We start from the raw sequence: 22,909 nt of genomic DNA on the forward strand, positions 1-22,909 counted from the left end.
GTTCGATCGACCTCGAAAACTTGGGCCTCACGGGCCAAACATGGCACGCGATGAATAAAGTTGCCACCCTGCCCCCACTAACGGCCCACGAAACGTAATTCCACGGGAAAATTGCTTTTAAAAAAATCCAATTCCCGCACCTCGTGAGCTCGCTGCGATGAAATTTGTCCGAAATTCGCGCCTCTCCTCCTCGTGCCGTCCCGATCAAATACTCTCACGTTCACGGTCCGCGCCCAACCGCCCGCGAACTCCTATCCAACCTTCCGCCACCTTCCTATCGAAATCACCTATCGTCGTCGACATCGATCTGCACCTTCTCTTCGAAGATATACATGGATACCTGAACAACGTCGATCAGTTACAAATAAACCTGTCAACTGAGAGAGTTCGGTTAAAAACTCGAACAACTACGAACTGGAAACTGAGAACTGCCTTTCTGTCGCGACGCGATGGACCAAAGAGTGAAAATTCACCGCGTGCAATCGACACGGGTGGTCGCGACGATTGCAACTCGTGCGAGAAACGTGAATCTCGCATCGCGTACCGACGACACTCTCCGTATCCGGAGCTTCGAAACGAGCTTCGAGACGAAGCGAAGCGACGGGAACGCGCTCGCAGGGAGAGCCACTCGGAAACTCGCGTCTCGCGAGCAGGCGGCGTAATACCGCGTAGTCGCGGACCAAGGCAAGACACGTCGGCGAAGCCACGGAGGGAACGAGGGTCCTCGGGCTTCGTGCGTTTCCGGCAACGCTCGGCGCTCCCCGACACCCCCGGTCGTCGTTCGAGTCTGCCGACGCGAGACGAACGGCCGCGACAGTCCGCTCGGCCGACAGACGCGTCCGCGACACCGTGCAGAAAGGTACCGTTCTCTCTGCGTTCACGAGGCTCGTCTCGACGCAGCGAGTGCCTCTTAAACCATTGCTCGAGTCGCTCCTCGACGAAGTAACGCGTGTCGGCCTACGATCGTATCGAGGCGAAAAATCAACGAAGAAGTTTTCTCAGTGTTCTATCGTCCTCTTGGATTTATACCGATTTATACCTTGGATAAACCGATATATCGGTACGGATCTTGATCGAACAAGTGAGAGAGCGTCGCCCCGTTTCACTGGTTATGCGACCCGTGCGGATCGTAAGTGCGTGAGAAAGTATACGGGGGTGTGTTCCGGGTGTAAAAAGGCACCGCTCCGTTTCCCTAGATTTCTGGTGCTGGTCCATCCGTGAGATTTCACAGTGCGATCTCTGACGACCAGAGTTTCTTGCTCCCTTGCTCCTTGTTCCTGGTAGCTGCCAGGATCGTCACAGAGGAGACTGGTGCTTTTATCGTTCAGTGAGAGTTTGCATTTACAGTGAGAAATCTTCGATAGTTATTTAGCCGAAGGTTTTCATTCATCTGAAATAACGTCGATCCGAGAGAAAAGGGTCGCTGGTGAGATGCTCGGCAGGTTCACGGTTGTACGGTGATTCGCGTGATCCCGTCGCTGAGCGTCGGATACCCTCACTGTCTGCGAACGAGACAGCCTTCCATCTATCGAACGGTGGACTTTTCGTAAAATCATCTGTCCGATGCGCCGCATGTTCGACCAAGCTATTAGACAGACTTCTCTATCGACAGTTCGTCGTCGTTTCTATCGGATTCCGGTAAAGTTAGACCAATGAGAGGGCCAGTAAGGTGCGCTCCAGGTGAGAGAAACACGGGGTGGACCCATGGAACGCGAACCACGGTGGGCACCGTTGGAAACAGAACACCGGAGAAATTTCGCCGATTCTAACGACCAATCGCGCATCACCGACCATTTCATCAAAGAATTTCGCCACTCGTCGAGTCAACGTTCGACGAATTTCTCGATCTGTTAGACGCTCCGCTAGAACACACCGAACCAGAGGAGCGTGCGAAAAACGTGGGAAGATTTGTCGATCGTTGAAAGTTGGTCGAAAGCTGAAAGTTGCGAGAGGAATGTATCGAGGATAAGGAGGATACGCGAGTCCCGGAATTTCGATCTCTGACGTGAGAAAAATAGGAAAAAAAGAGAGAGGACAGGAAGAAGAGGAAGAAAAGAAAACGAGAACCGATTCTAACGAAAATAGTGAAGTGTGGATGTGGTGTCCGTGCAACAGTGGTGGAAGGTGGTTGTGGACGACGATAAGAAAAGTGCAGGTGTCGTTGTTTGTTATTCTTGTTTTTGTCGTGGTTGTTCGTTGATCGTTGTATTCTTGGTGAGCAGTGGTGACGCGGTGCGCGCTGCTCGTTCGTCCACGTTGTTACGATGGTTTCCACGTCCTTTGTAACTTTGGTGTTCTTCGTCTGCCTGCAAACGATTCTACTCTCCACTGTGAGCAACTGCGCGAAGACGATCAGCATGTACTGGAACACCACCAATTCCATGTAAGCCAAATTCAAATTTTCTCCTCCGCGCGAGGAAAATCCTCCGCCACGTGACTCTTCCCAGACCTTGAGACAGTGAAAGATTCGTTTTGTTCGCGTCTGCCGCTCGTCGAGTCTCGTGCAAATACGCATACACGCGTTGGCACGCGTGCCAAACGCGTCTCGTAGCGATGCTCGCCGGAGAATCGATTTTTCGCGGCGTCGTGCCTTTCGAGTAACGATCCTGCGCTTCCGGCGCGGCGGAGCTTTTATCGCGACGAAGCCGCGGTATCGTGTCTGCCAAAATTACAGGGGCGCATCGCGACGCCGGCCACGCTTTAATGCGCCCGCGAAATGGACCGAGCCACGGGGATCGCTCCGACGTCGACTCGGTCCAAATCGTCGACGATAAAAGCGAAGAAACGGCGATTTCCAGCAGCTAGAACCACGGGAAATTGCTTTCGGCGTAGCCGCGTGACCGATCAATTTTCTTCGTTCTACAGGAGTGCTTGAACTTTGACCAACTGGCTGTAAAATTCGTTAGCGAGTGTCAACTTCCTTGCGTCGTTTTTATTCGGTACCGATGTTCTTTGCAACTTTAAACCGTTAAACCCATACGGTTCCTTTTAATGGTTCCGCGCGCCAGCGTTGCCTATATAACAACTGCTCCAACGCCGTGACAGGTGAAAAATGTCGAGATATATTAAGCCGCGTTTAGACCATAATTTGCGGCGCGAGTGTGATTGTATATTATAGGGCAATAGGTTAACGCGTGCGCTTAGCTCTAAACGCGCTATCTGTGGGAATTTTTATTCGGCTTTATTAACGAATATTTCGGCAAGTATCGCGTTTTGTTTCTCCCAACTCGATGATCTTCTCGCGTGGAGAAAGATTACGACAGACGCGTTACTTTAGATGCGGAATATTCGATATTCTCGGTCGTCGTTGAACGTGCGCGAGAAACAATCGGCCATAAAGTGTTAACTAGAACATATCCATGCAGAAAGAGCAGAACGAAGAAAGCTACGGTAATTCAAGGTGTATAATACTCGTCGGAATTTACGCGTCACGCGTTTTGTATCGCGCGTAAGCATAGTTTCACGCGAAACGTGTAAATCTGGCCGGGTAACGAGGCTCGTTACTTTATCTGGAAAAAAAATCTATAAGTGCGTTCTCTGTTGCTCGCTTCCTGCTCGGACGACGAGCGAAATCAAAGTGGCGCTCGTCAAACCGAAGCGGCAGGCTCGATTCACCGCACTGCCAATTAAATCCACATTACGTAGTTAATCTAATCTGTCACGGTATTTTTCTACTTGTCCCGGATAACTCGTTTCGTGTGTGAAACAACGGTAAAAAAAAAAAAAAAGTCATATTCTCGTCGTGTATAAGAACGTACCGAAAATTCGCGTGTAACTTGGTTAGATTTCGCGTGAAAATCATCCTGGGCTACCGTAACAGTACCCTGTCGACGAATTGTGCTAGTAAAAGGCTCGTAACGTTCCCGTTCTTTTTTTCTTCTTCTTTTTCTTTTTCTTTCTTTTTTTTTCTTCTTTTTTTTTCTTGTTACTCGAGGAAACGGTGTCCTTATAAGCAGCTTGTTAGCCGAGCAATTTCTTTCGCAGGTTTTGCTCGGCAATTTGCGTAGTTCGCACTACTTTTTAGCATCCTGGCCGGTGCAGCGGTGAATGCGTAAATTCGCGCACGATACGCGTTGGACAAGAAACACGCTCGTGATTCGCGTCAACGTTATAATCGACGCGATATCATTTCTTTTTTCGCTCGCTTCGCCTCCTTTTCGACGAGCGTGAAAAACTTGCCAGCCTCGTAATTTTCTCGATCGTCTGTAGTTTCTTGCCGATCGTTTTCTCGATCTCGCCATCGTTGTCGGCGCACATCCCGCCAACTAATTCGGTCCGAGAAAGAACGCTCGTAAAACGAAATTTTTGCTCGCCATCGAACTTTCAAGGACGCGGTCTGAAGATCGGTCGAACTTGGACGAAAAATTACCAGAAATTCGATCGGACGATCGCGAAGGATATTTTGTAGAAGTTCTGCCGTAAAGAATATTTAAAGAAAATAAAGAAATTACCACGGTAGAACGAAATTTTCGAAGGAACGCCCCGAAAGATATCGCGTGGATATTCGGCGGAAAGTTAACGCAACTTTTTATCGTGCACGGTGTGCCCGAGAACTTGAATGCGCAACAGTGTGTGCGTGCACAGCGCACATCGTACAACGAAATCCGGGCACCCTATTCTCCTCTCTCGTATAAGGCCCCGACGTCCGGCTGACTTTGACGATCGGTTTGAAGTCGCGCATGCATTACTTACAGCCAGGACGAGCTGAACTGTGGAACGTGTGCGTGCCCGTACGTGTGAGAATCCATTTCGCGAAGGAGAAGGACGTTGTCAGACTGTCTTTTTCAAGGGACGTACGAAGGGCAGTAAAAAACACGTCCCGCACGGAAAAAAAATCGAAAAGGAAGTAACGCGTATATAGCGAGCAAAAAGGAAACGGAGAAGATAGGGCAGAAAGGGAGAAAAACGAGGGAAAAGATACTGCTGGAAAGAAGAGCGTGTTCTTGCCGAAGAAGCGAGACCGCGCGCATAAAGAGGGTGTAAATCTCGGCCGCTTATTGGAAAATCGAAATTCGCTTGAAGAAATTCAGCGTAAAACAAGGGTAGAGGAGGGGGCACGGGCAGAGAAAAAAGCTGTCGTGCGAGGCACGGAGACCAGTGGCTCGTTGATTATCATAAATCTGTTTCCACGATGTTACGCTGGCAAGTGTATTCTCTACTGGCGGGCCAGAGCGCGCCAGGCTCGACGTTTACTACCTCGTTGTGTTTTCGACGTGAATTCGACTCTTTGTAACTATGATGGAACGTATTAAAAACGATCGGCATCTCTTTACTCGCCTGTGTCGAACACGTTAATATTCGATTAATATTCGATTAAAAAATGGCGAAAGATAACTCTGGTTAACAAGACGACGAAACGTTCAAACTATTCTTTTAATCGGAGCAGCAATGGATGTAAATCGTCATCGGATCAATTAGTCAGGCGAGTTTCGTGGAGATAATTGATTTAAAGAAGAATTTTAAACGATCACGATGTCGTTGGCGAAATAACGACGACAGAGGCACGATCGCGGCCGCAGATGCTGCAGCACCGCTGGAGACTTCAATGCCGGACAAGAAGATCTGCCGCGGTAGATTATTGAACTCTCTACTCTTCCGAGTGCGCGCGCGCGCGCGAGCGGCTAGACGATTCTATCGGGTTCGGAAAGGCATGGAACGGCCCGTGCAATAAGTGTTTCTGGTTGTCGTTGCGCTTACGGTTTCGTATTCGACTTGTTTCGCACATACGCGTAACACGGCCTGTCGTATTTTTGATCGGCCACGTCGTTAATTCTGCGACAAGACCAACGTGCTGACAAAGTATTAAATTGCACTTTATATTTCACGATAACAGTGCCGGTATTATCGACACCTGAAAGACGATTATACGCATTCGTATTAGAATATATTTATGACACTCGTTTCCACGTTACGATATGTACTACACCGTTCCTGACATTTTATGGCGTTCGAACAACGATATTCGTCACAGTGTGTCAAAAATGTTTCGCATTTTACCTAGCTTCGCGTAAACATTTCGAGCTAGTGTCAAATAACCCGATCGTGTAAATTTATTCTTTTATTATATTATATTATATTATATTATATAGTCTACAGTGGAAAGAAAGTGATATATCTGGATCTGATAAGAGAACGTTTCTGTACATTCACCTGTTCCATTGATTCGTCGATTACTTTTAATTTACTCGGAATCTCGTAACGCGAGTCGAAAAATCACGGTCAATGAAAACTGCTTGTCGCTTTGCAAGCAATAGTATGAAAAATTGAGAAACCAACGTCGCAAAATTAGTAACTAGCGTTACTTTATCGCGAATCCAATTATTTCATAGAGTAAGTCAGGTATAACGCGAATAAACTTACCATCAAACAGTTGTGACAGATCCTGTTCAGAATCCTCGACATCTAACGCCTTCGATCCCCTATCGTTTCCTCGAAATCGTTCGTTTCGAAGCAGTTCACGATTGTCAGAATTATGCCGTTAACGCGTAATGCTAGCGACAAGCGTGACAAATTGCGAATCGAACGTATCGTCCGCGAAACCGATACGCAATGGCATGTTAACCGCAGCATCGTTGTTCGTTACATACGAAATATCTATGTGTGATAAATATCTAATTGCACGAGAATGGCGGTTTTAGCAAGTCGAGCGTTAACGATGCGCCACGGCCTAAAATTAGAGTGCACCGTGGCGCGTTACCACGAAAAATCTTAATTTCGGCGCGGTGTAGATTTCATAAACCGTTACACTTTAACACGGCCTCGGTACCGTTATTAAATTGCCGGTGTACACGCAGTAAGAAGCTCGTTTTTGAAAACCACCGAAGATTCCTATTATCCGGCTCTCGGTAGCTTCGTTTCGTGGCGCTTTATAGCTTCGAGTATTAAGGCAACATCGATTTGCAGCAGCCACAAATCAGTGGTTTCCCCGAGGAAACTAGTACCCTTCGTACCGAAGATTGAGAATTCGCTGCCCGATTCGTGGAAATAACCGACGGCCGGCACGCCGTTGCCGTGTCGAATCACGCGGAAACAAAGAAACACCTTCGTCACGACGGGACGATAGGAAACAACCTGGAGATCACGTACGAATCGACCGATCCTAATTACTCCGCTAACTCCGACAAAAATGCCAACAAGGATTTCTGTTAAAATTATTTTAAAAATGTAACTTTAGAGGAGACATGTTGCGGCCTTCGTGCAGGAAAAATGAGATCTTCGTTTAATCGCGTCTGGCAAAATAAACGACGAAACTACGCTGATGGCAAATTGCACAGAAGTCAAATGGTACACTGCAAATAGCTCGCTCCGCGAAGTATCATTACGAACAGTGTGAAATCTCTACATTTGCGAGTACCGCCAGCCTGAAGTCATCGGTTCCCTTCTCGTTAAAGCGACGCCCTTCCTACAGGAAAATTGAAATCCGCCTCGCGGAGCGGGTAAATAACGACCTATAAAATCGCCTGTATCCCAGTCTAATCGTTTCATCCAATAACCTTACATTTTATTCCTGGTTTAACGACGGTTGAGTGATCGGTAGTTTGACTATCGAAAATAGAGGACGACAAATTATTTTAAACGAATGAAATGCATTTCATACAATTACAGAAGGAAGTCTCGGAGCTTCTTCGTCTTTACATAAATACGCGAAACCACGACGAACAGAAGCGCGTCATTTTCCTATGATTAAAGTAATTATGGAAGAAGAAAACTCGATTTGAAGGAAATGTTTCTGTCAAATCAGCCGATTACAAGCATCGTTAAATCGCGTGCGTCTGGAGTATGTGGCGCATGGCTTAACGAGCGGCAAATTAATTATTCATCATTAAAAGTTAACGGGCCGTAGTAGCATCGCGTCAACGCGGGTCTACGCGAGAAAAACGAGACGCAAGACACACCGGTGACGTTTACGAGTACGCGGACAGCGCGTAAATATCTCCATGAACTTGCAGGACGCCTTCTTCCTGTTACCACGTGTTTAACGTTCTACGACTCGCACAGATCAAAGAGAGTGAGAGTCTTAATTCTTGCACGACTAATACACTCTTATACTCTTCTATGTGGTATCCGCGGAGAACGATTTATGATCGCGAAAAAGTGCGAAAACGCGGCGCGAAACGCCGATCGAAAACTCTCTCCCGACTGATTTACGAATTATAAGTTACATCCATCCATTTGCGCGTGATTTACTTTCGACGACGAGACTATTATCGCTTTGTAACGCGACTATCTCGCTAAGAGGAAGTCATCGTGATTAATTAGGCGATAAAAGACGCACAACAAAAGGAAAGCGAAATCGTTGACAAGGCATTCCTCGGCGCGCGTACGATTTGTCGTTAATCGAACTCGATATCGCTAATTTAACGCGAGTTACACCGATAATCCGATGGCCACGTCTCACGATGTCGAGGAACCATAAGCGAAAGGAATATTCCGTTCTCTTCGTCGTTAGCGTTTACTGGCGAAGCAACTCGGAGAGTTCCAACCATGGAAAAAGTTCCTCTTTCTCCACCCCTTGTGTCCTTGTGGGTAGCTCAAAGAAAGAGAGAAAGAGGGGGGGAGAGAGAGAGAGAGAGAGAGAAGGAGAGGGAGAGAAGCTGCTCCAAGAGGCACGTTTATCTCCAGCAGACTCTGGCGGCTGGCAATAAATCCTGACGTTATCAGTATTAAATATCTTTCGTAAAAATCCGCAAAGAGGCCGAGAAACAAAAGATCATTATTAGCGTAAGCACGCGTGTACATCATTACTCGGTGTGTCCCATGCAACCGGTGCTCTCTCCTCCCGCTTCCTGCTCCGGCAACAATACGGATGCCTTACACTCGAGAGTCACCAACGTAAGGGAGAAAAAGCGTACGTCGGGGCGTTACGAGCTACGAAGACCGCGTTACGGTTAATTAAACGCGAACGGAGCCTTTGGCCAATAGCTACGGATCGCCTGGAAACTGGAAACCAGACGCGTCGAGAAAACACGTCCAGAAAGAAAGAAGGAGAGAAAGCGGCGGCGCCCGTCGCATCCGTGAAAAGGGACCCCGGTAAAATCGTCAGAAAAGTGTCCTTCTCGAACGACAGCTGTTTCCTGTTACAAAACCCCTCTACGGCTGTCCGTGTCTCTGGTCCATACTCGGGGAGAAAGAAGGGGCACCCTCGCCAACAGCGAAAAACCCCTGTAACATTGTGGTTAGGACTTACATGCGATTACATGTTGTTCGCAGGCCGTGTACGACACCGTAATCCATAAAACGCCTGCGTTCCACAGGAATTTATGTCCTAATTCCTCGTGCGCCTCCTTATATCGCTACAAATGGACGATGGATGGGTTGTCGGGGTTAGAGGGATAGAAAGCAAGAGGGAAAATAGCGTCAGAGTCTACGGTAGGATAAATATCGCGATATCCTAAATCTTTACTAGGTAAAGAACAGCATACAGCGACGTAAATTAGCGGTCGATCAAAGCTTCGTACGTTCCCAAAATTTCTTCGTAACGTTGCAATTTCAACGAACAGACCGCGTACGCCCATCCCAAAATCCTGCCAGCGGTTAAAATCAATTTTCCCGCCCGTGGAAATTAATATTTGCCCAACAAGAACCGAGGGTAGGGGAGCGATCGATGGGGACCGGCGGTCGTATATCAGACTTACGAAGTAATCGCGTATTGTGCGTCGACAGATAGCCATCATCTAGCACGGAGCGTGAACGATATTTCGCGTTACCCACGCAATCCATTTTTCCCAGATGATCCCCCGAGTATGGTCGTCCGCGTTTGTCAGTCGATAGGGCGTCGCGAATCGCGATGTTCCCATAGGTTTCGTCACCCGAAGGGCGAACGGATACGCGCAATGAGAAATTTCCACGGCTCAGCAGGTGGCGAACATTTGCACGAGACCACGTTACACGTTTGTCCGCCAGAAAAAAAAAGCGTATCGTTTGATTGTAGACGGTGCACCGTAATGATCATTATTATACCAATTAATTCGCGCCTACGTGTATACACTATACGCTGTTGGACGCGTTATCCCTGGTCAGCACGCGATTTCATCTGCGGAGGAACGTCATTAATAGCTGCTCGGATATCGCTATACACTTAAAATAATTGCGGGCCCGAGCAGCGTGTATGCACACACGAGTATTTCACGGAGGCACGTGGCGTTTGTGTGGGTTGCGTGAAGACGAAGCCGCATATTTGTTCGGCCGTAGGTGTGCGCCGAACGGACGAATAATTTTATTCCCACGGGAACTCGCAGGATAAGTCGTCCCGCGTTGGCCCAATTAGCTCATAATCGACGCGTTCGTTTTTTGTCTCTGGCCAGAGAGCCTCGTACTCCCTTCGTTTGCTGAGAATTTTAACGCATTTTAATGGGGCCCCGGGCGCGGCTATAGCGGCTCAATTATCGATCGTAATTGACGGAGTGTTAGGAACGAGAATGAAAAGCTGTCCGGTTTCTGAAACATCACGTTTCGCTGCCTGGTGCAACGTTCCAGGATGAATTTTAAAATACCTAACGGGCTTCGCTTCGGTTATGAATTCGGTGGAAACGACGGCCGTACTGGATCGAGTTAATAAACCCGCTTGCCGTATCCTTCGGCTTTATCTTTATCTTTACTTAATTGCTTGTCCAACTAACAGAACTTTCGGGACCTTCGTCGTAACGTGTACATTCTTTTTTACGTAGAAATCAAATTCATCGATGCCGAATGAAAGAAACGTTTCGTTCGAGCGTGAAAAACCAATGGGAGAACGAACCAGCTCGGAGAATTTAGGACAGAGTCATAAATCGCCCTCCTCGCCAAAAAGAAAAACTGCGATGTCGGCTATGTTAAATCGATACCAATCGCGTTAACCGTACCCTTTGTTCCCAGTTTCCTACGTCCTAAATTCCGTTCCACCTATCGTCGAACGATTTTGCCGCATCGCTTGGACATCCTCGAGACCACGAAAGGATTCGTAAAATACCAATTTCCGTTTCACCGCAGCGGGAAGAGAGTCGTCGAGCTGTCGATGATTTCCGTGCTTCGAATAAAGGAGAGACTCGCTCGGTGTTACGGAAGAACATGCGTATTTGCGTGTTGCGTGGGAGAAAAAGAGAGAGGGGGGGGAGGGAGGACGAGAAGCATATGCACATGATGAGTGCGTATAAGTGCACGTTTCGTCTTCAAAACCGTGCAGGAGATTGCACCTCGAGGTCCTGCGGTGCGCGTTCCACGAAGAGACGTTGAACACGCTGAGAAAAAGGAGGATGAAGGAGAAGAACGAACGAGAGAGCAACTGCCTCACGATCCCTTCTACCGACGTATCCTCGCTCGCTCGTCCTCATTTGTCTCCTCGGTTTTCGAGCCACCGGCCAAAACTCTTCGTGCCTTTCTTTCGGCCTGTTTCGTCTGACCGTGCTCTCTCTCTCCCTCTCTCCCCCTGCCACCAACCGCTCCTCTTCTGTTTCTCTTTCCTCCTCCTCCTCCTCCTCCTCCTCCTTTTCATTTTATCGTCCTTTTTTTTTTCTTTACGCCATCTCGCTTCCAATCCATCGCTCGCTGCTGGGACCCTGAAAGGACTCGCGGCTCCGTCAGACAGAAAGGAGAGGGAGCGGGCACAGCAGCGAGGCTTTTTCGAATCGAATCCCTCATTGTCGACTCGGTAATTCGAGGAGGATCGAAATAACCCATTATCCCGTAATGAGCGGTGCATTCACGTCCACACAGGGATGTACGCAGCGTTGGTCACGTGTGCATACGTGTTTCTTCGCGTACACGCGGCCACGCCACGCAACGATGTTACATTTACACAGTCACCGCTCGTGAGTCGTTCGCCTCGGCCGACGTGCAAACGCTGTTACAGGCTTCTTCGTCCGTAAGGAGCTGCGCGTGTCTCGAAGACGTATCCTCTAACCACAAATTCTTCGTCAAATGTTGATAATACACGCGGTTGTTTGTTTTTCTTTTTTCTTTTCCTTTTTTTTTCTTTTTATAGCCTTTCGATGAAATTGAAGCAAAATCTTAGTTGGAAACCTTAAATAATGCTTGGTGCTAGATGATGCAACTATCGCAAATACCATTCTATGACGGATTCTTGGTACGTGGGCTGTTTTAACGTTACAGGAGGTCACGAGTAATACTTGTTTATTCCGTGTTAAACGTAGATATGGCTATCTATTTTTATCAAGCTAGCAGACAGCTACTTTTATAGACTTCGCGGAAGAGGAACGCATACGGCACAGATACGAATAGAGTACACGAACGCCGATCGATAGTTACAAGCTATATATTCTAATCTTTCTTAGATTTCTAGCTTCTAATCGGTTCTTTCCGTGTGTCGAATGGGATCTCTGCGCGACGCTTGATAGCTTTTCGAAATTATCGAAGACTTTTTCGTCACAGGGAACCGGGTATTCGATCGTACATAGTCCACCCCAAATATTATTCTACCAGTTTACCCTGTTTCTCCCCCAAAACACAAGTGGCACCAACAGTTGTTTTATTAGCCGAACGTGAGTCACGCAATTCCTAGAACTAATCAAACATAATCAACTGTTAAGAATTTGTCGATCTTCTATCGTCAAACCACAATTCCACTAATTCCAACTGGAAGGATCGTCCCTATGTTCTTGCTTCGAAATTCACGTAAACCTCTTCAAAAAGTCTTTTTACTCTATAAAATCCATAATACTTGGCATTAGGTTGTCGGAAAAGTTTCTTTCGTTTCATAAGGTGTGATGATAGATGAACTACAATTTCTGTTTTATATTATTCTATTGAATTAGATATTATCCGTTTCGTTCTATTTCTGTTATTATGTTCGTGCATAACTCAATAAACTAATATAAAACGAAAAACATTGCGCGTCTATTATTTCCTTATAAAACGAAAGAAACATTTCGGACAATCTAATATTTACAAATCTCTCTTACAAATGCATTTACAAAAAGAACTCGTAACCTGTCGATTCGCTAATATCAGTTTTGTAAATTATGGTGCAAGTGGGTGCAAGGATAATTTGCAAAGCGGATGGAACAGTTCGAAAGGTCTTCGAACCTCGTAGAAGCGTTCGCGAAGCGTTTCTTAACGATACAACCGGCGCCATCTGTGGGGCAGGCAAGAAACCACCGGACCGCTCATTTACGACTCTTTCAAGGACCCGGTCGCACTAAATCCTTGCTGCCTGGCACCGTGTGCCCGCTCCCTAGCTGCCGTTGCTGCTGGCGTTCACTGCTGTTCCGCCTCCGAGTCCTCGACATACCTTCGACGAACGGTACGACTTTCGCGTTACCGGACGACGGCAAGCGGCGACGCGTAATGAAGTAATCATCCCCGTTATCGGCCCTCGTTGATCGATCCACCTCGAGGAGCGGGCACAGTTGCCTTTCCGAGCGACGCCGCTGTCGTTCGTTACACCCGAAACGATCGTTCGATCCTATCTCGTCGCGAGTTTCGCGATGTTTTCCGCAATGGATGCCGTTGCATGAGAATGGAAAACAGGATTCTCGGGATTTTCATTAGATATAGCGGTTATCGAAGAGCAAACATGTCGGTACTGTTACTTGTTAACGAAGGATCATCGACGATCCTCGACGATCTACGTCTCTTTGTTCGAACTTCCGCGAGGTTCTCAGGATGCCATGCGTTTATCTACTGTCTCTTTCAGCGTTTTTCTCGAAATAATAAGCCGAGGAATATAGATTTTTCGCATCGATCGTACTACGCTCTGAGTGAGATTTTTCATTCGGTGCCAAGTCCAGCGATAAGGGTAACGATCAGTTTCGAAATTGACATGGAGAAACGCTTTGTCCATGGATACGAAAGGATTAACGATGCGATATTTAGAAAGAGATTTTTCTTTAATTGAACAAATAAATGGCTATATCGATATCTTATCCGGATATATCGTACGTTTTTGTTAGGAAACATGGCAAAGTTTGCATAGTTTGATTATACTTATCCTGTGAAAAGTTCAGCCTGTTAAAACCGTAATTAATTCAAAAACCAAGATATATGCAGGAATGCCGAAATGAAACCGAACGCGTCCGAAGATACCATCGCGAAACTTTCATGCGTTTCCATAGAATCCACTCGATTCGAAATACCTCGAATTCCGTGGTTGTTGCGGCTCCACGAATCGTTCCTTACTTATCAGCATCGACGTATCTGTTCCCTCTATTTACTCGTTCGAAAGTGTACATCGTTTTCCTTCGTCGAAAAAACCATAGAATTTTCCTTCCTCATACCTAGCCGTACTTTGTACGCCTCTAATCTCTCCAACGAGCATCGTGTTTCCCGGAGTTTCTTTACCCCGTCCATTGTTCTAGCCGGCTCTCGTCGTCCATTCTAATCATCGTGTTAGATTCCATATTCCCTTATCTATTCCTCGACAAGACAAAGAAATCTAACAGAGTTATCTGATGACGTACACAAAACCGGTACTCGCGGTCCTGTTCCTCCGATCCGCGCTAATGGCCACGGTCTCCACAATCGTGGATTCACGTGGACACACCCTAAACAGTCAGAATTTTGCCTGCTAATGGAACAACGTGTTGACACAGGTTCGGTCTATTTGTACGAATACAATTTGCTAGAGGCGCCGTGCGCCACGAGGTTATTTGCCAACGGACTAATCACGAGTTCCTAAGATCCTATACCCACGCGGTAAGACAATGGAAATACCTGGCGAGAGTGCTTTTTTGTCTTAGAAGGCTCGTGTCTCCTTGTTCGCTTATCTCGACAAACGATCTACCTAAAAATGTTTGTTCCGTCGGCCGGCTGAAAATTTTGGTTGCGCGCGAGTTACAGCCAGGCGCCATGTGCTCCGAGTTGGAACGATCTGATCGCGGATCTAAGGAATCTACTAGCGTAATACGATAGGAGCTTTTAAAAACAAAGACGTAAAAACCTAGGATACGGCAACATAACACCTGGACCTGGCTACCTGCTGCTGGATTTTTCGGCTCACCGTTTTGTCCAGGCTCCTCTTTTACACGCGCTTACCTATTCACACACTCGCACGATGAAGAGCGGATATTTCCCGAGAATCCGTGTGGATAGGTCTTTGAATATCGAAGAACGTCCTGTATCAATTTATACGACGTTATCAGATCGTCATTGACAAATAAATAATTTGGCTGGATCGCGCCACCTTCGAAACGGCCAGGTCCCGTTGATGCGTCTCTCGCTAATAACGTCAACCTAACGAACGACTCTTTTGTGAAAGAGGACCTTGTGCGTTGTGTGTATAAAGGTTATACCGAACGATCAGAACCACTCGGTTTTAAGAAAGGTTTAACGTAATTCAATGGGATATAACAAATTCCACGATTCGAAGTCAGAAAAAGGGATCGCCTCGAAACGGCCTACCTGGCTCCCCGGCCTCCTCGTGTCCGACCGTTTCCCTGGCCCGGAGATCCTCCTTCATACATATCTACACGTATATTTTTTTTTAATTTCGGAGTTTCACCCGACAGAAGAGGATTAATGGGTGCTCCGAAGCAACGAAACCGTGACGCAGAAGGAGAGAGAACGGCAGAGATCGGAGCGAAGTCGGGTATCCTGAAACACCCCATTCCGTCCACCCCAGGTTGCCAGGTTCCTCGAAGCAGGAATGCCATAATCTAGATAACCGAGCATAATAGAATACCTGGACCTGAACTGGTTGCTTTCTACCTCGTTGCACCTTCACCTTTTTTTTCTCCCTTCTCAGTGCCAGCTCGTATCTCCCTACACTCCTCTTCGCTACTCCTCCCTCCATTCTCCCTCTTCTTTGCTCTCATGCTCGTCTCTTCTTCTTCATCTTCTTCTTCTTCTTCTCCTTCTTCTTCCTCATCTTCTGCTTCTTCTTCTGCCTCCATTCGTCCAGCATCTGGCTGATCAGGCTGTCCAGGCTTTTCCAACGTGATCGTCAATGATGACGTAAGGATACGTCTTTCATCTTCCCGGTGTTCCTCAATGACACGAGGATGAGGGAAGACATTCCTCGTGCTCGACAAGAGACAAGGAATGCCGAAACACAGAAGGAGAATGGAACAACCCTCTTGTTGTACGTCCTGTAGCTAGAACACGTGTTTTCCGTCGAACTACCGACCACCGTAACAAGGAAAAATCCTGTCGGCACCGACAGACCCACCAAACTACGATCGTATCGAATTTTTGTCTGCTACATCAACAGCCTGAACCTGACCTCTGTTTCACACACGTACATACATATACATATAGATATACATATATATACACGTATCCTAGAGGAGAAATTTCGTGAATGTCCTGATGAGAACTCGCCGGGCAGCCAGTCTTCGTTATTTCTTCGCCTGTTAACGGTTCGACGATAATTCAACGTCCATGCCGCCGTGGGATTGGACCCCGCGGTGGCACGCAGCTTTCGTCGAAACTTCTCCTTTTCTTCGCCCGTACACTCGACGAAAATTATAGTTTGGTCTCTCCGTTGTTCGCTGTTCACGTGTCTTTCATCTTTCAGGATAATTCACAGAAATTAGTCACACGATAGAGAATCGATTCCGAGCGTACGATAAAGTATATACGAGGGAAACGTGATTTGGCGTTCGATTATCCGCGAGCAGTCTCTCTCTCTCTCTCTCTCTCTCTCTCTCTGTCTCTCTGTTCACATCCCGAGAACATCTTGGGAATAAAGTGGAGATCCGGCGAAAAAAATCGATTCGACACCGCTCACCGCGTACCATTAACGAACCGTTCACGAACGAGCTGGCATTCACAGAATTTTAATTCGTATCCGAGCACGCCGGAACGAACGATACAGCAGCATTCCCGGATTGTGTCTACAAGGAGAAGGCGTCGTGCCGCGATCGTTTGCCTTTACGTTTATGTCGCCGTTACGAAATCTCGGTTCCAATTGTCCTTCCAGTCGGTCGATACGGATCGTTGCCCCGCGAGTCTTTATCTAGATGGATCTCGACTTGCCGCGCCGTACCTCGAAACCACGAACCTGGCAAAGAGGTCAAAGCTCTCCTTCTCCTTTTCCTCCGTTCCGCTGTTTCTCTTATCTCTTCTTATTCCTCTTTTGCATTCGTTGCTTCATTACGTTCGAAGATTACTTTGAGCGAAACAGCGAGAAAACATAAGGAAAACAATCATTTTTGTACTATTTCGTGGTTAGAAGCAACTAGAGATCAATATTTTCATCGAAAATCTCACAACCAACGAAACACCAGTTTCGATAATATGTGATTGGTCGACGAAGTAGCGCATTTTATAATTGCACTCGTATGAAGATTACTGAAAAAATTCAATAGTCAATTCCGTATTATCGAAACTTTGACTTGGTCGTACGATTTTTGGCATGCTGCTCAACACTCCAATAACGATTCTTTGCTCGATTGTTTCTTAACCTCTATAGATTTATCAGCGACTTTAAAAAAAATCTTATATTTATGAATCTAACGAATTGTTCGAGCGACAAATCAAGAAATTAATAACAACAAACTTTTCGTGTGCACTTTGTACGATCTATTAGGTTGTCCGGAAAGTGTCTTTCTTTTACAGACACGTCTTTTACAACAACGCATCTTTATACAAACACGAAACCTAATCTGTCGAACGTTGTGATCTTTAGTTTGATAAAACAAAATGGATCATACGTAATTCGATAAAATAATATAAAACGAAAAATACTCTGCATCCATTATTTCCTTATAAAACGAAAGAAACTTCTCGGACGACCTAATATGATGAAATTGTACTTTTATCTGTGGCCATGGTTTCGTTTCACGAGGTCGGAAGATTATCTTTTTCGGGAGAAAAAGCAAAAGTATCGTAATTAAATTTCTCGCGGCTCGCGATCATTAATAGACGCAACACCGGTTGCCTACGGACAGGGGATCGAGTTACTCGGAGTCGCTGCGGAGTATAGTAACGTTCAACTAGAAATCAGTGCCGGCCGATAAGCGCGCGTTCTCACTGTTTCCCTTCCGGTTATGCTGATAAAGCGAAACGTTGAATGGAGGTCGCGAATGACATTGATATAGAAAGTAGGCTGGAACGATCGGGGAGGATCGCCTGGCACCTGGGTCCATTCGCATCTTTCACGGGAAACCTGTTCGTTTTGACGCTGGTTTAACCATGTCGTGCATATGTTGCATGGCTAGAATGAACTTCTTGACGATGAAGGACGGGTTTCGAGTTATATCGAAGCGTGTTTAGAGACTGGCAGGGAATGCAGCCACGTGACGGTCTCTGTGATTGTCCAGCGCTCCAGATGTTCATTTCTAAGAATGTATCTTCATGACAGAGTGATGTCATGGATTTGTAGAATAAGACTGACCGCGTTTTGTTCGTATTGAAATTGGAGAAACTCGATACCAGAGATCGCAACAACGATTTCACTTTTGAAGATGACATTCTAGAGGATTGCGTGTACTTTGACATAGGTGTAAACAGGTATTTATGTAAGGCTGACCGTATCTTGGGATTGTATAACGAAGTAATTCGATGTAAATCTAACGATTCCTTTATCCTCCGATAGAAGAACGATAAGAGATAAAATGAAATTTAGAAAATTTCGCAAGCGTTCACAAGTAAAACGAACAAAGGATAATTTACATGCGATGAAATTAGATTTTTCTCAATCGGACGTCTCGTAAATTTTCCACATGGAAATTCCGAGGTTGTCGATGATCCTTGATTCGGCAAAACGCTCATGGACCTCGCATAGAATTCCATAGGCGCGTGGAACAACGGTACGTGACTCGCGTAATTAAGCGCGTAACCTGACAATATGCGTGGCTGCGTATGCGTACGCGTTATGTGGAACAGAATATTTCGAATTTAACGGGGAATCCTATTTAACACGAGCGCGCAATGAAAGTAATTCCAAGCTTTGCGCAATGCGATTTTAACGAACACCGTAATGACGTTTCCAGGGCTAAATAAAATGTTTGGAAGTAATCAGATAGCTTTCGTCTAATTGTTATGCTCCCGTATGCTCGTTATTACTCGCACTGTATTACCGTATTATCGTTATCATATTATTTTTCATTCTCATTATTTTATGCAAAATACAAAATAATACCAAACATTAGCGATCATTATGACGCAGTTAACGAGTTACCTCGGCTATTTTTGTCGTCGTAACGATTATCCCGTGTTCGCGTTCGACAATTTATTATTCGATACGAGCGTAATAACAAAAACATTTTTAACATAAATTGTATAGCAACGATAATGATTTATAAATTACGCGAGAGATTTACGAGAGACTTTGAACTAAAATCTATAAAAACTCGAAGGAGAGTTTATATACGAAAGAAATCAACTGCACGAAGACCTTTTTCTCATTTTTTCCTTTTCTCATTAGTGTTCTTCGATATCTTACTTAGTTTCTAAATGGTATATATAATAGTACGGTTACAACATCCAGTTACAGTTAAACACGATGATCTGTACCGCTTCTTAAAGCGATTACACTCGTGTTCGTACAATCATCATGATCGCCAAATGGGCAACGAACGCTTAGGTGAATGTGCGAAACTTTTTCTAGTACGACCGTTACCAGATCGCGATTTCATAATCTCGGCGAAAGTACATACGACTCCCACGAAGGAAATCCACTTACAAAATTACCAATCGATAATTACCTTTCGCGTAACTCAACCACCGACTCGTCGTGCATTTTTCGATCAAATTATACTAATCGCTGCTCATTGATCTTAGAAATTAAAAAATCCACGCTATCGTTGCTATGTACCCCCTTTTTTTTTTTAACAGGAAATGTTTCTCCGTAAGTGTATTAGTAAAGCGCGAAAAGATCATTTCAGGAGCAGGAAAGGTCATTTCGATACACGGTTCGATATTAATTTCTTCCGACTTTTTGCATTTAAAGGCAGAGGCGCGTAAAAGGCGGTTAGGTTGGAAGCGTGTCGGGAAAGAGAAAGAGAAGCGAGAGCGAGTTACGCTCTGGCAAAGCCGGAACGGTTCCCTTCGGGGCGATCGTGGATCGTTATCGCGTGGAAGAGTACAGTCCTCCCTCTCAGTTCGACCTGACAAAAAACGCAAAAGGAGCAGGCCGACTCCAGATGCGCGATCATTTGTAATATTTAATTATGGGCGAGTCCGCGGGGAAGATCGTGTCGCTACTTTAGATCAGAGAAGAAGCTCTTTCTTGTCGTAAGCTTCTTTCCCTCCTTTCTTCCTTCCTTCCTTCCTTCCTTCCTTCCGGCCGTCGATTTCGTTTCTTTGCCTGTCATTTAGATGGCGGCAAGTGATGAGTGCTGATAACGTAAGATACTTTCACTGATCACTACCAAACGGTTTATATAGTTCAGGAATACTAGAGAAAATCTACCCTCGGACAAATTGTAACGCAATGCTAGGAATGTTTTAGAGTTTAGGTAGATTAAACTTTATATGCGAATAATTCTTCCTATGTAATTCTAAATCTATTAAATATTTCAAATAGTAATTTTTCTTCTATTTTAAAAGAAATAATCGAAATCGTTTCTGTCTTGAAGGTCACGTATCTCTTACAGGCATTTAGGTTGATCACGTGCTTCCAAGAATATTTAGTAATCTTCAAAGGAATAAAGCTTTCGACCTTCCGAGATAAAATATTTCTTGCGCATACCACGAAAAAACAGACTTCTCAATTTCCTTAAACTTTCCAAGCTAAATATTTTGTGCTTTTTGTTAAGGTCAACTGATAGAAGAACGAGTGGATAAATTTCTAATAGAAAAATATATTGGAATAAGTATAAGTATAATATATGCTGATCCGGACCCTTGCTCTTACAGTGTTACGATACAATAGAAGAAGCTACGATAGGGAGCACGTTCATATATTTATAGCAAAGGACATTACCAGAAAGTTAACCTTGTAGCTCTAGCCGAAGGCTACAAAACACAACAAAAGAAATCTACTTATAGCTCTTTTCTTTCTAGACCTTGTAACCCAAAACATGATTTATATTCAAGGACACAATAATACGGACCTCTCGTTACTTCGAATTATTTTTGTTTCGATAAATTCTATTCTCTTCGTAACAGCGGTCTCCGGGTCATGGATATACAAAACTAAAGATATAGAGTTTTTCTCCAAGTAATTACTTCAACAATTTCAATATTCCTTCAACTACGGTATTTGTTAGGATATCGAATTGCGTTGTTCTCATTACTATCGTATAATATCGCAATCGTTGACCAGGACCTAATTTATATTAAATATCACGTTTGGCCAAGGAGTATGGAAGACTCGCGAAAGTATCGGGGCAAAATGCTTGGTTACAGTGTTCGCACCTTTTTCGAATCCACGTTCTGAACCTCCAATTCGGGGTTATAAAAACGTATTGATCGTACGAAACTGGATATCGTATCTGTAACGGTAACGACGACAGCCACGAGTGTTGAAAAGCCGTAGCATGAGTAGTCCATAATATCGGGCAAATTGTCGGGTATGCCCGGTGCAAAATGCGAAGCAGCGTCATTTTTCAGCGGCGTTCTTCTAAAATTATCGATAACTTATCGACGATTGACTATAATTCCCCGTCATACGTAGACGTTACCCAATGACGAAAAATCTCATTCTCTGTCTCGCACGTCCTCGCCATCTCATCTTCGTCTTTCCTTCGTACTCATAACTCGATACGCGATCGTACATAGTTGCACTTTCGAGCAATACGCTCCCCTATCCTCGGGCTAATAAAGTCGTATCGCTTTATTTCTTCTTCCCCCCTCCCCCTTCGTTTCCTTTTTCTCCTCTGCCGCGGCTATTTCCTAGATCTTCTTATTAAACGATGCCTGAACGCGCCAACACAATGGAAACTAAATATTTCTCCGGATTTGAGGAAACAACGTCGGAGAACCGCGTATCGTGTAATCTCCGTAAATTATCGTGACGTCTCTACGATCGTTGAAAATTCTTCGTGCAATTTCGACCGATAGAATTTTCGAAGAATCTAACGCTTTTCATTTAGTCGGAAACGTTACGTCGGATTGAAAATTCCAGAAAACATGAAAATTGCCATTCCCTATCAGGATATATTTTGATATATATATATATATATCAATTAATTAGTCATACATACAAACGATGATATAAACAAACCCGAGTGTCTATCGTATGTAGTAACGATTAACGATGCTCGAATCTCGTTCGAGAACTTTCTCTCTCTTCTGCCTGTTTATTGCTGCAAACTAATCTTCCATGTGTCTACTGTTTAGTTCCAAATCTATGTCAGTAATGTCGTTCACACATCGAAAGTCTTTGTGCCTGTAGAAACGGGAACAAGAACGAGACACGAAAATTCGACGATTACATCGAAGTTAAACGAAATCGTTCTATTTCGAAAGTCCCGTTTGCGCATCTCTCGACCCTGGTCCATTTGAACGATCCGCCAGAAAACGTCGTCTTGTTGCGTGCCAGAAACGTGGCACGGCCTAATGCGATTCTGATGTACGAAGCCGATGCTGCGAAAGGTCGAGACGGTCAGAAAGCAGCGGAACGCGTACGTACACGGCGGAAGTGGTAAAAATCCTTTTTCCTCCATGGCGAGGCACGCCGACTTTCACGCGTCCTCGAAAACTGGTTTTCAAGTGTCACGTTTGTCATCCTCTCGTCCGCGTCTTTCTCGCGCAACTTCCTCGTCCGTGTATACCCTGGGGCACAACGGAGATAAAGAAGATCGGCCGGGTGCGTGTTTACTACCGTCCCAAGATTTTCGTGCAGCTGAAGTGCTTGCTGAGCGACTTATGTCCGCATTTTCTGAATGGAACTCCGGCTGCGGGGGATTTGCGCGCTCCGCCATTCAATGGAGGTTAAACGCAGTGCCCCTCCTCTTCTACGATGCACGAATCGAAAGTTTCGGGTTCCTCTTGCTTTTCGTCGACTTTCGACCGTCTTATGGTGCGCACGGTTCGCACGCACCGATACAATGCGCTCTCCAGCACAATGTAAACAGCATGCGTTGAAACG

General features: G+C 45.5%; 1 protein-coding gene across 1 annotated transcript in view; it reads left to right on the plus strand.

Moving 5' to 3' along the window:
* Positions 1–807: 807 nt before the first annotated feature.
* The window catches only part of LOC126918816 (ephrin-B1), a 54,652-nt gene continuing 32,550 nt past the window's right edge, over positions 808–22,909 (plus strand). The window contains exon 1 of the mRNA XM_050727231.1: positions 808–2,383. Within this exon, the coding sequence (XP_050583188.1) occupies positions 2,265–2,383 (119 nt within the window). The 5' untranslated portion in view covers positions 808–2,264. The remainder of the gene's footprint in view (positions 2,384–22,909) is intronic.

This window comes from Bombus affinis, chromosome 7 (genome assembly GCF_024516045.1).
Source record: "Bombus affinis isolate iyBomAffi1 chromosome 7, iyBomAffi1.2, whole genome shotgun sequence".
NCBI classification, from domain to species: Eukaryota; Metazoa; Arthropoda; class Insecta; order Hymenoptera; family Apidae; genus Bombus; species Bombus affinis.